General features: G+C 39.1%; 1 protein-coding gene across 1 annotated transcript; it reads right to left on the minus strand.

The window, feature by feature from the left end:
* Window positions 1–3,559: 3,559 nt before the first annotated feature.
* IL22RA2 (interleukin 22 receptor subunit alpha 2) lies at window positions 3,560–15,599 on the minus strand. The gene is made up of 5 exons (XM_054568950.1): window positions 15,539–15,599; window positions 12,164–12,299; window positions 9,633–9,811; window positions 4,680–4,849; window positions 3,560–3,709 (listed from the first exon to the last, which is right to left on the minus strand). The coding sequence occupies exons 1-5, from the start codon at window positions 15,597–15,599 to the stop codon at window positions 3,560–3,562; spliced, it is 696 nt and encodes a 231-aa protein (XP_054424925.1).
* Window positions 15,600–16,734: the final 1,135 nt, after the last annotated feature.

Below are 16,734 nucleotides of genomic sequence, written 5' to 3' on the forward strand. Positions count from 1 at the left end.
ACTAGCATTGTCTTGAGTATTTATTAAGATATCAGTAAATATCTGTGGCCTAAACTTGGAACATTCTAAAAGGACTTTCCTACCTTGAATATTATATTAATAGGATAAGAGGGAGATATTGGCTCTTTGGTTATAGCATCCATACAACCGTATGATTTCTGAAGAATATTTAGTGGGACTTTGATTAGTATTCTAAAAATGAGTACAAATAAAATTCCACATGTATTTAGTTCCAAGGTAGCTGTGAAGTGAACCAATGGATATAACCAAGATGAGAATTTGCTGAACACATAAGACCTTGGTTAACAACATCTCTGATAAAGCCCTGACCAGAACCACAGGCACATTTGAAGGGCTTTTCTAAGGTCAAACTGCATTAATTGCACCCTCTGTAGAAATACAGACTTTCTAGCAATGTTCCTCTCAATATTTAGAGGTTACAGTAGACATAAAAAAGTTTACTTTTGTTAACACAGCGCACAAGTCTGTCACACACACTTCTTATTTTATTCCATTTGTCAAGGATCTTTTGGTTGAAAGTGATAGAAATTCTAGTCAAAGGAGGAAAGCAAATTATTTGCTCATTTAAATTCAAAGTTCAGAAGCTAGGCTAGTTCTCAGCACAGCTGGATTTACTTGAATCCCAGCAGAAATCTGCCTTTTCCCATCTCTGCTCTCCATTCCTTTGTGTTGATTTCCTTCTCTGTTGGGCTTTCTCTACGGGGGGCGGGGGGGGGGGGAATGCTGAACAATGCAGCTCCAAGCTTTGTTGGTCCTTACAACTCATAAGCCCAGAAGAGAGTGAAGACTTCTTTCTTCCATTCTGGGTGTAAATATTTGAAAAGAACTCTACCTGGGTCAGTACCCACCAGGTGATCATGCTGTGCATGTGCACTGGGAAGGTGAGAAAGACCCCTTCGAAAAGGTGACAAAGAAGGACAGGGAAGGGAGACAGTGAATAGAGTTCTAGGGGCTGTCTTGTGGGAATCCTGGGGTTAGATGAAATGAGGGATTAGTGTGAAAAAGAGAAGAAATTGTGCAGAGGCCACGCTAGCTGCCACATTGCCTCTTCTTACCCATCTCCCACCTTCCTAGACTTCCTAGATTAAACAGACCCATCTCCCAGGCCCTTTGCCTTGGACACAGTATGATTTGGGGGCAGGCTGAAAGGTATTTCTATCTAAAATATCTATTTCCAGTTGCACAGTGTGTCTGGAGTGAGTTTCACTTGTGGCAAAGCACTTGCTTCTAGATTAATCTTTTATAGAAAGAAGAAAAAACCCCAAATGCAAATATCTGGCAGATGTCTCATTCATGAGAACATCAGTCAGGCACACCTGGCTGCTTTCTGTAACTCTCTGGAGGTCAGAAGGCCTAGGGCTCCTGAGAGGGGAAGGAGTGCCCACGGACTGGCCCCCACCCACATCAGGCCCAGGGGCTGTGTGCAGAGACTAGCTATGGTTGAAGAAATGCTGAAAGGAATTGAGGTCTTAACTTACAAGAAAAAAATCTATATATTTGGGCACTGAGGTCAAGGTCCCTGTCCTTGGACTACCCCTATTCTGAAGAGATCAATTGCAGAGGTTTTTCTTATAATTTGTACAACCTGCCGCTGTATCACAGGTTAGCGTGGGGATGCAGACACGGAGATGAGCAGAGACGAGGTCTTGGACAATTCTGACACCATAGCAGAGAGCTTATACATTTTATCCTTCTTTTAAATAACCCAAATAACAACTCTTTCAAAGTGCAAAACAAAAATTAAAAGATTTATTAAAGAAGGATGACAGCATATTCCTAACATGAGGAAGAATGTGACAGTTATTTTTTACAAAGTATTTCATTCTTGCCTAAGCGTGCCTAAGTGACTTGCCTAAGCATGAAAGCAAAAACAAAGAAAAACAAAATAAAACTAAAACTTGATGCTACCTAGTAACTTTCATGAGGCAACCATAACTTTTCTAAGTCATGCTTCAGAACTGTTGAATTTCTTAAACATATGTGCTGTTGGCCACATGCAATCTTTACTCCTCGCCCCTCTCATTGGTCTTAATTTCCCTTCAAAAGGACATGAAGCAGAAAAGATAGTAAGGGGGCAAAAGCATAATTCAAAAACATAGATTAAAGTAACTTTTTGTCTCTGGTTCTATGTTCAAATTCATTTTTTCTGACCTCAGGAGAAAGCAATAAAACCAATTCTCTAGCTCTTGTTGTGTCTCTTTCTCTCTCCCTCCACACATTTCTGAATAATTTTCAATCCACTTGTTATTGTGTGTAACTGTATTTAACCAGAAGTACTTACTATATTTTTATCACACTTTGGAGCAATTTTCATGAGGAATTGTGCAAATATTCTCTAACTTGTCACAAGAAAGACAACCTTAAACACTTAGGTGAGACTAAGCCCAAAGTGAAGAAGGCAGCTTTCTGTTGATTACGTCGAGCTTTAGGTCACACCCCTTTCCTGGGATGCGGGGTGGGCAGTAAAGCCTCTAGGAACTTGTTGGAAGGCTTTAACTGAACCTTAATCTCTGCCAACACCAAGCCTTCTCCTGAGTAACCTATCACCCACTGTGTGCTTTCAGCTTCAAGCCAACATCTCTACCTGGTCCTCAACCATCCCCTACATCCCTAAGCTGTCATTCATAAGATCCTTGTACATGGAAATTATGAACATGCAACCAGCAAGAGACTCTTTGTAGGGAGGTTAGAGTAGTAAGTGTGGTATAAATTAGAGTTAAGTTTTCTTTTTTACTTTGTTGCTGAAAAATGGTATACCTGATTTTGAGAATAAGGTTAAATTCTTCTAAGGCAATATTACAAAATAAAACAAAAACAGATATAACAACCTTAATGTGAGTGTGTGCTAAACAAGGGAAATTGAATTGAGTAGATATCTTCTGGTATTTGCATGTTATTGTGGATAAACTTAATCTAGATAGCAATCCAGAGATCATAAGTATTTTTAAAACACTATTCTTATTTACATAGATAAAAAATTGGTTCATTAAGTAAAAATAATTTATAATAAAAAATAACTGCATGAAAAATTATATTGACATAAAATAGAAATATATAGGAAAATAATTCATTCATGTAAAAATTTCATTCATATAAAAGTTGGCACATCTATGTCAAATTGTCTCCATAGAGAGTGAAAAAGAATGCTTCAGGATTGCTTGTCTATAATGTCATTTGTCAAAAATTAATTCAACAACAGTTTGTTAAATGCCTACTATTTCATGCTTCTTACATTTTTTAGAAGAATGGAGATTATTGTTAGGGATGCTACATTCAGAAGTAAAGCTCTGGAATTCATATGGCCCTTATTCTCTTCCTCTTCTTTAAATTCTAATGTGTTTTTTGGGGGGAGCACATTGCTTCAATTTAGTTTATGGATGAAATATAAAAGAAGAAAGAACGGATAAACAAAGAAGTTGCAAAAGAGTAACATTGCTTTAAGAAAATATAAAAACAATCGTCAATGAGACCCTTCAAACATGGGCCATCCCATTTTCAGAGAGCTTTTGATTTCCTTGTGTAGATCACGCCACACCCCTCAAGGGATCTCCACACATCTCTCTTCGCTTCTCTGACTTCTTCTGTCTAGCATCGGCCGATATATTTCAGCTACTACACAGTAACCAGTGTGAGGTGTTAGAGCTTCAATTTCAACATTTCTGTGAGCTCCTTCATAGACCTTTTGCTCCTATACACATGGAAAATAAAAAGGATGATAAATGGTTTTCAGTAAGCCACTGATTTTCTCTACTTTTGATGTAATCGGTAAGTTGTTCCTGGTCACAGTAGCAGATGGGCTATAGGATTTCTTCCCAGAAACATCCCCCTTCTCCAGAGTTCTGAATGAACAGGCAGATCAAGTGGCTGTGCAAGTACGACATGAGGGCCGCTGATTGACTGGCCCAGTGCTGTCTCTTTTTCAAGAATTTGAACTGCGCAGTGAGGAGAATTGAGTAGATTTGGAGACAGCTGTAGATATGCAGCTTGTGAGCACAGAGAGGCAGATTGGGGCTCTTCTTTAAAAACCTGCTTCGCAATTTAGCCTTCCCAATTCTCTGCTAAGCCTGACAGTACTTTACCTCTTGCTTCTGACTGTAAGATTGTCTGTTATTTCCTAATTAAACTCCCTCCATCCACTTACCTATTTTCTATTTGGACCAGATTGAATGGCGTTCTGGTCCTCATAACTTAAGGAACCCTGTGTTAAGTGGCCACCCAAAAAGGAACATTCAATTAACCACCAAATCAAGATAAAGACATGACAATGAATTAAAATGTCATAGCAAAACGGCACAAACATAAAATGCTCTGATCCAAAAGCCACTTTCAAATAAAGTGTGGAAAGTCCATAAAAATGAATATTTGTGGCAGTGAAATGGAATTAAACATTGTTAATACCAATCTTTAGATATTCAGGGAAGGTCAAGTGGAGACAAGATGAGTGACTGAAGAGATGGAGACACAGACACAAATTCTGAAGGTAATGCCAAGCACTAATTCCTTATCAGTGAGGGCGGAAATGAGAAGGAACTAAAAAATATATAAGAAAAAATAAGAAGGATACAGAAGCAAGAGAGAAGACATTTTATGGCTATAATGTTAGTCAAATGAACAAAAGAAAAACAAAATACCAGATTGGTCTATTAATCTGAACTTACCTTTTTTAATGAATTGTTAATTATAAAGACTCGGTATACTAGCTCATAGTAATTTTCCATTGATACATTATTTCCTTTTTGGTTTCTGTATTGTATATTTGGGGCATGGAGAATCACAAACAAGGATCCATTAACTTGGGTTACATTCATGACTGGAGGATCTATTTTTGCTGGAGAAAGAATAGGAAATTTTGACAATCATTTTAAAAATGTAATGTTCATATGGATACATTATGCATAATAACAAACCATTATTAAGTTTAGAGATCTGGCAAAAATAATTATGAAGGAGTACCTCTGCCACTAAAATATAATTATCTGAGAAGTTTCTTTAAAGATAATTCTTTATTTACAAAGACTAATAGATTCTGTTTCAGCTTTAAAAGTACATTTATTTTGTCTTAGTCTCCTTTTAAGATTTACCTTTCCAACTGAGGCAACTTTTGTCTGGATTCCTTTGATACCTGGTTTTATTCAACATTCCCTCCCAGACAACATTTTCTTCTTAGACAATTCTATCAATGCTCACTGTACTATATGCAAATGACTCACAAATTTGTGTCTCTAGTAGTCCTGGATCTGTGTAAATATATTCCTTGGGTGTCTGAAACCTCAAATGCTGCTTTTAACTTAATAAGTTTTAACTTAATAACTTAATAAGTCTGTCTCTTGATAGACACCAGGAACCAGAACCTTGTAGCCTAAAATAATGCCCGCTACTCAGAAACAGTTCCCAGGTGGGTCAGTGCATCCGGCTGGCTCATTAGGCCTTTATGACAGGCTCTAGGAACATGCTGTCTTAACATCCTAGAACTGTGTTTTCCAAAACATGTTCTCCAGAAAACCTTGGGATCTGTGACAGGAGAAGACAAAGCTAGAGGGTGAGGAGACAGAGGAGTTGGGGGGCTGTTACTATTGCTTCAGCAAGTCACTGGGATTTTAACTTTTATTTTTATACACTGGTTTTCTTACTCGTCTACCTAAACAGTCTTGGCCTAAAGCTTTTTAATTTCTTTTTCTTCTTAATGGGGTCTAGAAATAACACAAACCTTTCTTAACACTATCTAAGTTTAAATATAATTGAGCCAAAGTTTCTTCTCATCTTAGCAAATGTGTTTGGCTAATCTCACCAAGCATCCTAGTGGGTCATAATCAAGAAGGCTTTATTTAATGGATAAATTTAAACTGGACCCCATTTCTAGGCTTAAATACAATGAGTAAGCTGTCTTGAAAAATTCCCCTCACTGGTGTATAACAGCTTAGTCGTGCAATCTCTTTTTCTTCAGCGAGAGAATTGGTGCAGTGGACTGAGCTTGAAACTCAAATTAGTTCAAGAAACAATGCGTTGGGTACCATGGATTGGTTGGCTCAATTCTTATTCTGCTCTCCTACTAGTTGAAGAAATAGAAAACTAAATATGACTTTTTCTAAACTCGACTGCATCTAGCATTTGGCCATGATCCAATTATTAATAGTTTGGCCCCAATGGGACACTGTACCAGTTAGATCATTAGGGTGAAGTTTGGAAGGCAAGTGAGGTAATAATGCTGCAAGTTTTAAGATAAATCTTCTTTCATTCTTCCCTGAGGGTAATTGCAAAATGGAGAAAGGTAAGTACAGATGCTTTGCCTAATAATGGATCCTGATTCTGAGCTGATGATAATCTTTGGGGACTCAGAATGCACTGTGGGTTCTTGCAGCTGTCAGGTAATAAAAGCAAATTCAATGAGGCATATACACATACAACAACTCACAGAATCAATTTCCTTTTTGGTTTTCTGGGCTGTGGCATGAAACTTATTATGAAATGAAAGGTCAAATGGAAGCCAATGGAATTCTTCTTTTGAACAAAATAGAAAATCAAAAGTACTGTTGTATCCCTGGGGAAACTGCAGAGTTTCATGCATCAAAAACACCTTGAATGATGCAGAGGCAGTAAGATATATCACTTCCATATTTAACTCATTTATTTGAGTTATACCCTCTCCCCCCACAAAAAAGATTGAATAATAAAAGGGGTAATTGTAAATGTACTCAGACGGTGACCATGGTGTGATTTCTATTCATTATAGTGTCTCTGTTCTGGAGCCAATCAGCACAGCCTTTAATATACAGTTACTGCTTTGGAGAATGATTTTCCCCTCCTTTGTCAAATAATTAGAAAGTACCAGGACAGTTTCCTTTCACTTAGCTTTCATTGTCATCCTGGCTCCCTGTCACATGTAATATACAGAGTCATTGGTCCTTTCACAGGATGACATGTTGGTTCACTAAATTAATCACATGATACTGATTGTACTTGGTGTGCCCGAGTACTAGGCACTACAGGTGCTTTAGAAGCAAAATGTTGGAGTTAAATTTCATCTGGGGTTTGTTGAGACATTTCTTCTCATGTGAAAGACAAGTGGCTTTACTTTGCATCCCCTATTGGTAAGAAACACTCACTGGGCTTGTTAGACCTCCATGAATTTTGGATGAAACATATACCACATTTAGCTGTGCTACCCATTTGCAAAGTATCCAATGAGCTTTTGAGCTTTTGAGTGTTGATTTCTCCACATCCTCAGCAACACTTACCTGAAGTTTTATAATCAAAAAGTCAGGTAAGTGTTTCTGAGAATGTGCATAAATCAGAACCTCATATACTGCTTATTGGAATGTAAAATGGTATAGCTGCTTTGGGAAAGAGTCTGTCAGTTCTTCAAATGATTAAACATAGAGTTACCATGTGACCCAGTAATTCCATTCCTAAGGTATGCACCACAAATAAAAACATATGTTTACACAAAAACTTGTACCTGAATGACTATAGGAGCACAATTCATAATGGTCAAAAGGTGAAAACAATGCAAATGTCCATCAACTGAAGAACGAATAAACAAAATGTGGTATATCCATATACTGGAATGTTATTCAGCCACAAAAAGAAATAAAGTCCTAAAACATGGTGAAACATACGCGAACCTTGAAAGCATTGTACTAAATGAAAGAGGCTAGTTGCCAAAGACCACATATTATAAATCCATTCATATGAAATGTCCAAAACAGGGAAGGTTATGGAGACAGAAAGTAGATTAGTATTGCTTAGGGCTGAAGGGCTGGATAAGCAAAGGAATAGGAGGGTGATGCCAATGCATGTGGAGTTTCTCTTTGAGATGATAAAAATGTTCTAAAATTGAATGTGGGGGAGGGTTGTACATATCTGTGAATATACTTTAACAATTGAATTGTACACATTATATGGATAATAATAAGGGGTGTGAATTATAGCTCAATAAAGGTGTTTTAAAAAATCTAGGTGGGAGTGGTGAAGGCCTATTTCCTCAATGCCCCATACTTGCTTGATGAGTTCGTGAACAAAATGGTTGTGTGAAATGGATGGAGACTAGTTATAGACTCAACGGAATGGACTTCCTCTTGCCCAGGCTGGGAATTGGACTGCCAAGTGTCCAATTTCCTAGTAAAAGTAACCAACTCTAGTATACAGTTCTTTTTATATCATAGATTTTTTTATTCATTTCAACAGGGAGAGGACAAGTGACACTGGAATACTTTGCTGATTACAGATTTGTCTTCTCTGCATCAGTGCTTTTATGAGCGATCCCCCGACCACCCCCACACCGTAGATGCAATGAACACCTTCTTCATGAGCATGGTGGCCACAAAGTATTCCTTATGACAGAAGAACTAAGCTAATTTGGAAGAAGGGAAGCCTTACCATATATCTCATCACTCAGCAACCCATGGCTTTATAGAAAAATAAAGTGGATAATGGAAAACTCAGCTTGGGAGACAACACCTAAAGAAGTCATCTATGAATTGGTATATGCTCTAATTTTGTGGCCAATATGTGGTGCTATTTCCCCCATAGACAGAATTCACTGGTTTAAGATGCAAGACATGGGAGTGGTGGAGGGGGGCAATTCTTATAGTGAAGGGCCCATGAAACGATAGTTTCTCATACACCTGATCTTGATACTTTTGGTTATGACCACAAAGGTTTCAAAAAATTCAAAGTTAAGTCTTCCTCTTAACTGTTTGAAGCTCTTGGTGGCATTTAACCAACAAGGAGAAAATGAGGTCCTCGTGTTGTCTAGGACAATTGGTTCTGATTATCAAAGAGAAATAGAATTGTTACATGTACAATGGGGTCAGAAGAAGTATGCTTGGTATCCTCTGAGATATCTCTTAGAACTCTATATCCTGTGATAAAAATATGTCAGGATTATCCAGGAAAGGCCAAAAGGACTCAAACTCCTCCAGAATAAAGAGCTGAGGTGCTGGATGGAAATCTTATTGATTTAATAATAAGAGAAGTTACAAATATTAACTACAGCTTCACAACTAGTTGCAATTTGAGGATTATAATAAATACCTTGTGTTCTTTCTTGTTTTGCTCTGCGTATGTGTGTGCATATACATTAAAGACTTTCTTTTTTTTCTATTTCTTTTTTCTCTTTTATATAAGTTCTGTTGGTAATGATTTATAGTTTACACCTTAGATTATAATATTCTTCTTCTTCTAATGATTATTTTCAAGAACTTAACCCCCATGCTTAGGAAGGGTCTAGGGTGGTACAGTTCCTTTCTGCTGTCTAAAACTCCTGTGTTTTTCCTTTTCCTTTTTTTTTTTTTTTTTTTTTTTACCTAGGAAGTAACAATCTGGCAGAGGAATAGAGTGTCGGCTCTGCATTCAGATGCAGCTGAATTTGAATCCTGATGTAGGTTATACAGGCTGTTAGACCTGGGCAACTACTTAAGTCTCTGTGCCTTGATTTCCTGGCCTGGGAAATAGGGGTAGTAAAAACCATCTTCTAACGTTGTTCTGAGTGTTAGAACAAGTGAAATGATGGTGTGGACCTCCACAAAGCACGGAGCCTCACAACTGGCCAAGCTCTATGAGGGCTATTCAAGGGCAAGGAAAACAAATGTAAAGGAAGGCATGGAACTCACTTTCCCACCAGGGAGTGAACCGCTGCGTTGTGGTCCAGCCTGAGTGGATCCCAGCCAGGGCTGTCTTCACTCTCCCATAATAAGCCTCCTGTACATCCGAGGTTTCATTGGTAAGATCACAGAAGAATTCTTGAATACCCCAACAGTCCTCTTTATTTTTCCATTGTCCCTGTCCATACCTATAGAAAGGAAGAGAAAAACGTCTGAGTTTAGTTTTTCCAGTGAGCGAGTGTGCAGTTTTTTCAGTCTATTAATTTTTTAGACTGGTTGAAAATTGCCCTCCAATATCAGTACTACTATGAAAGCTTATGGCTACACTAAAGTATTCTTAAAAAGATTTCTCCTTGTTAACCAGAGTAATCTCTTGCTGAAAGATAAATTCAAGCCTGATATCTTCTATAAATATTTAAATACTTAGTAAAGTTTTTCTTCTGTTGTATGGATCAACTTCTGTTTTTGAGAACTAGCTCTCCACATCCTTAATGCTTCTGAGGTTTCAATTCTGTGGTTCTTCACTTCTCATCAGCTTGTTGTTGAGTAATGCGGTTGATTCTGAGAAGTTGCTACTATGTTTGATCTCAAGTGATGCTTACCCAATACATATGGTCAACTTCTTTACTGAAAATTGAGTGAGGATTGTAGTTAAGGCTGTAAAAGGAGTCCAGCAATAAGGAGCTGAAAGGAAGGGAAGAGTAACCATAAAAATTAAAAAAAAAAAAAATTAGCGAGGCAGAGGAAGACAGATGGATTCATCCTGAGACTAGGGGATGGTGTAACAGCAAACGGGATGATCAATGTTTACTTCCTTACCAGTCACAAATCAGAGAAAATGCAGTAAGATGGTGGTGAGAATGGAGCAAGTACTAGAGGCTTGGAGAAAGGCTTCCAGAATATTTGTTAGAAGGCTTGAAATCTGTGACTTCTACAGAATAAGGAATAGTGCTGATGTCTTTACTTTGTAAACTACATATCAGCAGTTTCCTTATTTCAGAAGATAACATTAAAATAGAACCAACAACAGAGATTGAGTACACTTTAATGTTTTTAAATTGTTATTTATTGATAAGACATTGTCTTTACTAGCTGAATTCAGCTGTAATGGTCTCTCTTTTAATGAGATACCTTATATTTTTTTTGTCCTATCCCAACTGGGACAAATGTTAACTCCAGATCCATGTGAATTGAATACAACCAAAGTGAAAGATTTCAAAAATATAAATCTGCATTGAGCTTTTGAAAATACCACATAGCCAGGCAGTCTGAATTTTATACAAGGTTGAGAGCCCTATTTAAGAAAAATATTATAAATAAACAATTCTTCCATGTTTTCCTAAAGTTTAACTCTCATTAGAATCATGGTAAAGCAACTTCTAATTCACTTTTTATGTTGGGCCACAAATAGGGCCACTTTTGACCTATTTCGACTGCCTAAGGGGGAAGGAAGACAAAAGGAAATATCAATCCCAACTTCCTACATGCAAGAAGCATCTCCAACCATGCACAAATCTATCTGTGGAATGGAGAAATACTTATTGTAAAGTTTTGTAAGTTATTCCCAAATATAAGAAAAGCAGCAGCAGTTAAAGACTGATAAACTTCTGGAAATATTCCTTCTGAAGTTAGTGAGAGGTTAATTAATGAAAAAAATCTGATCTTGAACCTACTCCATGCTGGAGAGACATGATGAATTTATGGAATAAAAATTGTTATTTTGGTCCATACTTGCATCTGATTTTCTGATTTTCTGATGAAAAACCTTGAAAATTAAACCATAACAAGTCCTTTCTCATGCTCAGCCAACATTGCAAACTATGTAAGGGAAGGAAGAACCTCAAAAACAAACAAACAAACAAACAAACCCAGGAAAGGTATGAGTGATAAAACCTGCCATTTGCAAATCAGGAACCTCTGTTTCCAGGCCTCGATCCAGGAAAGGAGTTGATAGTATCTGACTTTTGGCAATGATGCCCCAGAACTAGCTTGAAGATCACACAAGACGAACACGCATTGGCATGTTCCAATTTGTGTTCATGCTTACAGGAGTTGTTCATTTTTGAAATGGGTTTTCTAAATAGTAAACGCACTCTTAAAAAATGGCTTTTAAGATAAAAGTATATTTTACACACTGACCTCCATGTGTCCCACAACTTCTTTTTTAAGTATCAAGAATGCCAACTTAGTTAAATGCCTACTATGTGCTAAGCAACTCGTCTCTAACACTCACTTGACAAACAGGTATTTAAGAGTCCACCACGTGCCAGACTCTATTGTGATGCTAAAGGCTGAACCTGTAAGGTCTTGGGGTTGGGTTTTCAAAGGATGACATATGTCCCCAGCAGACTTCATGTCAACATGCATTTGTGTCACTGGGTAGCCTTCAGGGGAGAAGAGACAGTCCTGTCCCTACCTCTGCTTTTTCTCAGTCTCTCTGAAACTGAAAAGAAAGCTTAGATCCTAACACTCCATCGTGTTCTAGACCACGTTCTCCCAGTGGCCACGTCTATCAGCTGGAGAAAACTCAAATTACTTACAATTTATATTGCACAAAGTAGACACTGCTGTTGCTGGCACGAGCCCTCCCAGGCTGCCAGTGCAAAGTGTTGTGAAAATTTCGGGACTGAAAATGTACTCTCTGAGGCTTCAGAGACTCTTGGGCTGGGTGAGTTTCTAAAATAGTAAGAGAAGGAAAAACACCGAACATTGATATGGGCACCATTGTTATTAGCAACAGTTTTCAATGTAATACCTGAGTCAAGATTTCTTAAAGTCATTGCTATCAGTGCAGATGGTAGAAGCGGAGCCCAGAAATCAACATTCTGAATCTTCAATGTGATCATTTTTATGCACACTGAAGATTCAGAACAATTGTGTTTCAGACTAAAAATACATAAGTGATATATCCTCCCACCCCAGTCCCAAACTGTAGAGGAAGTAAATAGCAGTGAGAAAGTATTGTCCTTAGTTCTTTCCCTGATGGTCATGGAATGTAATGACTGAGATGAAAGACCCCCACCAAGTCCACTCACACACCTTCCTAGAAGTCACTATACTACTGCCACTCTGAGGCAGAATTTTGCCTGGGATCAATTTTGGTTCCAGAGTCTCGGGCCAGGACTTGGTTCCTCCTCTCTCAGGCTCTTGCTCAATCTCTGGGTCCTGCCTCAGTGCCCTCCACCTCTCCCAGCAGAGCCAGCTGCATTCCAGGTAGCCGGCCTTTGCTGTCCCACTCCTTCATGGGTGAGCTTACCTGCCTGCATCCTGGCTTCCAGGAGCCAAGCACAGTTGCTCAGATAAACGGGTAATGGTCTTGCCCAGGGAGACTGTCCAAGACCCTGCCATGGGGCCTAGTGTCCCTGAGAAGAGTCTCAACAGCAATCAAGGCAGGAAAGGAGATTATTTTGCATGTGGCTTGTACTTTCCTCTTCAGATCACGAGGCATGTGTGGCCCAATCTCACCTGCACTTAGTCCCATGGAGGCAAGAGACCTTTGACAAAATTTTATTCTAGAATCTGAAGAAAACCAGAATACATCGCCCCAAAATATGCTTCTTTGACATAAAAATTATTTTGAGCTCAAGGCAAGTGAGCAATAAATTCAGGAAAAGTTTTTTAAACCCTCCCCCCTTTTCTGCCTAAAGGCAGGATATAAAGTCTCCTTTTACTGGAGATAGACTCATATCAGCTCAGAGACGGAACCTGAGGAACCTGCAAACAATCTATCTTCCTGTCATATTTAATTTTTCCAGAGTTTTCCACTTTTGGAAGCCTAAAATTGCTTGCATTTCTTCTGTCATGTCTCTACAAATGTATTTTTTCCCCCCCTGAAGATGCTAAATAAGCTAGCATTCTAACTCACCAATTTGAGTTACTCTTTATTTAGGTTTCTCCTTTGTGATGTGCTCTGCATGCATTAGTAGCCTGTTTTTATCTTGTCAATATTTCTTTTTGTTAAAGAGTCCCAGCCATAAACCTAAGATGGGCAGAGGTAAAGCTTTACCTCCTCAGCAGATCCAAAGTTTCTAAAAAGGGGTAGGAAGATGGGCAGAAAGAGGAGTCAGGAAGCATATCCTGTCTTTGTCCTGACCTTGTTTTCTTTCCTGTGTTCCACTGTGGTGGGTGTGGTCTCCACTGAGGGTCTCTGCAAAAGACTCTGATCCCTTTTCCTGGAATAGTCATCCCTGGATTTCCACATACCTCAAATCTTTGCTCAAAAACCATTGAAGTAGAAATAAATACTCCTAAGCCCATGATCTCAGCTCTGAACATTCAAGATTTGTTATTTCCTAATGTCTCTTTAGGTGTTTTTTACTAACCAAATAGTGATAATACTGTTATTTGGGGGCCTTTGTTTTTATTTTTTGGACCTCCTTCAGTACATCAAATGGTGGCATGTACTTGGAAAGACTCTATTGCCACCATTAATTTTACTCACCAAAATCGCTACCTAATCAATCATATTTAGTACATAGAAATTCCAGAAGTTTTCAGGAGCTGACAGGCACAAATTCCTGAAGCCCTTGCCTAGAGTTGGTTTGCTACCCTGAAGATAGGTGGCTCAGGGTCCCTTATCTCATTTGTCTAGGGATTTCTTCTCTCACCAGGACCACAAAAACAATAGCAAATCACTCTGTATCAGACACTCAGGGGCTTTTACCTGCAGTAACTCATGTACACTGCTCAGCTCTCCTATGAAAAAGGTACTATTGTGACCTTTGTCTTACAGACTAAAAACTAAGCCCTGAGGAGCAGAAGGAACTTGTGCAGCAGCAAACTCCAGAGCCTGCCTGTCGCCACAGAAAACCAAGAACAAAGCTTTGGAGAGAGGAGCTAATGGAAAGAGTAAAACAGCTAAAGGCTGGAGATATTCCCCCTTTTCCTCCTCCTTTCCCTCTTCCTCCCAGCTAGCAGTCATTGAATACTGACCACATATGAATATTAAACATGTATCAGGCACAATGCTCAAAGCTTTACTTCTAATTCCACTCTCATAAACAGCAAATAAGGCAGGTGTTTTTATTACTATTTTTACAATATGGAAGCTGAGACTTAAAGAAGTTGCATATCTTGCCCAAGGTTACAGTTGTGGTAAGATGCAGGGCCAGCGCCATTCCGGTGGCATATGGATGCCTGCCATATTGGGCCAAAGGCATAGTCTACATAACTCCACACATTTCTGGGATAGGGAGGCTGGAATTGCTTTTATGTTGTCAGTCACGAAGCAGCTGTACAGTTTCAGGAGACTTACGTGAGCCACTTACACCCAGAGGTATCCATCTGTCAACTGGGGGTCCTGATGGCTTTGCTCAGAGGTGTGCTGAGGTGATAAGAGGGCCTCTTCTCTTGAAGAGTTCTCCAGGAACACCAAGAGCAAATTCTCACATGTCTTTTACTGTTTCTAGTCTGCACCAGGCATGGCTCTAAGTACTTATATTCATCCATTAATTTAATCCTCACAACACACAGAATTCCCATTCCACAGATGACAGATTTTAAGCACAGGGGTCGTAAGTCAATTGCCCAAGGTTTGTTTTAAAGAGTAAAGAGGCAGAGCTGAAATCTAGACTCAGACAGTCTGACTTAGGAGACTGCTTGTACCCATTGTGCTATCATGTCCCCTGAAGGTAAAAGAAATGGTAAGGAGGCAGAGGTGGATGCGCATTGGTCCTGGATGGAGTTTTTTGCACCCACTAGGAGTGCCTCCTCTGGAGTAGCTACTCAATAAGCCCATGTGGAGCTATTCAGGCTGCAGACAGAAACTGACCCCACATCTGTTCTGAATATTTCATGACAGAAGAGAGCTGAAATTTTTACAAAGCCCAGGAAAGCATCAGTGCCCTTTCTAGCAGTCCCTTGAGCACACTCAGGTGACAAAACTGTGAGCAACGAAAAAGAAATGAAGCACTTACCTGCTACACCCATCAAGAAGAAGCTGATGAGGAAGCCTAGGAAGCTATGTTTAGGCGTCATGGTTGCGAGTGGGACTGGTCTGGCCACCAGTGTTCCCCTGAATGAGAGCAGAGCTCTGAACAGAAGAGGAAATTAGAATCCTCATGGGGAGCATCTTCAAGTGAGTTTAACAACAGTTCCTTGGAGCAATTACAAATTTTATTTGTTAATACATTTTATCATTATTTGGGAAATTATGACAGTAAAAAAAATTGCTTCCAAGGACATATGTTGTAAGTCATTTTGATGTGGAAGCTTGACTTTGTAGGGATTAAGGATTCATTCGCTGTACAAAGGCCAAAGCACTCTGAGGATTGGCGGACAGGAGGGCAGGGTAGGGCAGGAATTGTGCAAGGTGCTCACAGGTGAGTGGATGGAGGAACTCATGAAGTCTTAAGGGAATTTGAGCCCTAGAGGCAAAGAGGCTGCCAGCCCCTATTTGGCTGATAGGGTGATTACAAGCAATGTGCTTGGCAGTTATAGCTACCAGTGCTTCAAAGCAAGTGAAGTCTCTGACTGGTTCTTCCTTTTCTTCATTTATTGGAAGCTCTCTGACTAATGTCCCTAGTGTACCTCACCCCCTCCACACCCTCTGGCTCTCCTCAGGGCTCGCTGCCACACTCATTGGTCTTCCCAGTTTATGGTGGCCCTGAGCCCCACTCAAGTAATGCCCCTTCCTTTCCATTCCCACCTTCAGTTCCCATGAATCCGATAAATATTTTTGAGTAACTTTTGAGTAAGTCAAACTAAATGAGTCCTTAAAAGGATAAAGTGGAGACATCATTGTGAGCTATGTTAGATCTTTTTCATATCTTCTTGGAAATCTGATTAAACTAGGTCATCTCTTCTTTGCCCATGATTCATTATATTATCTTTCTTACCAAAAAAAATTTTATCACATCTCTTTAGAGGCACTACAACTATACTTTAAAGCACAGGAGAGTCAAAGATATATTTTTAAAAAGGCTCAAGAGAGAAAATATATTCTGGCTTCTTTTTCCTTTTGTGTAGTCTCTTTCAAGTTCTTGGTAGAATTGTCTCTTTAGCAAGGAATAGTGATGGCTTCTGAGGAGTACTCATTCACTCATTCACTCATTCATCCATCCATCCATTCATTCATAATTTAACACATATTTGCTGCACTATCATGTGCTAG

The sequence above is a fragment of the Pteronotus mesoamericanus genome, unplaced genomic scaffold (assembly GCF_021234165.1).
Source record: "Pteronotus mesoamericanus isolate MK-2021 breed Mesoamerican mustached bat unplaced genomic scaffold, CSHL_Meso_final contig_20, whole genome shotgun sequence".
Taxonomy (NCBI): Eukaryota; Metazoa; Chordata; class Mammalia; order Chiroptera; family Mormoopidae; genus Pteronotus; species Pteronotus mesoamericanus.

Excerpts from the sequence above, each read along its gene's own strand:
- IL22RA2 (XM_054568950.1), bottom strand. The coding sequence starts at position 15,599 with ATGACGCCTAAACATAGCTTCCTAGGCTTCCTCATCAGCTTCTTCTTG. Across the intron at positions 12,300-15,538 it reads CTTCTTGATGGGTGTAGCAG|AAACTCACCCAGCCCAAGAG; the intron begins GTAAGTGCTTCA and ends TTACTATTTTAG. Across the intron at positions 3,710-4,679 it reads TTAACAATTCATTAAAAAAG|GAGCAAAAGGTCTATGAAGG; the intron begins GTAAGTTCAGAT and ends CCATGTGTATAG.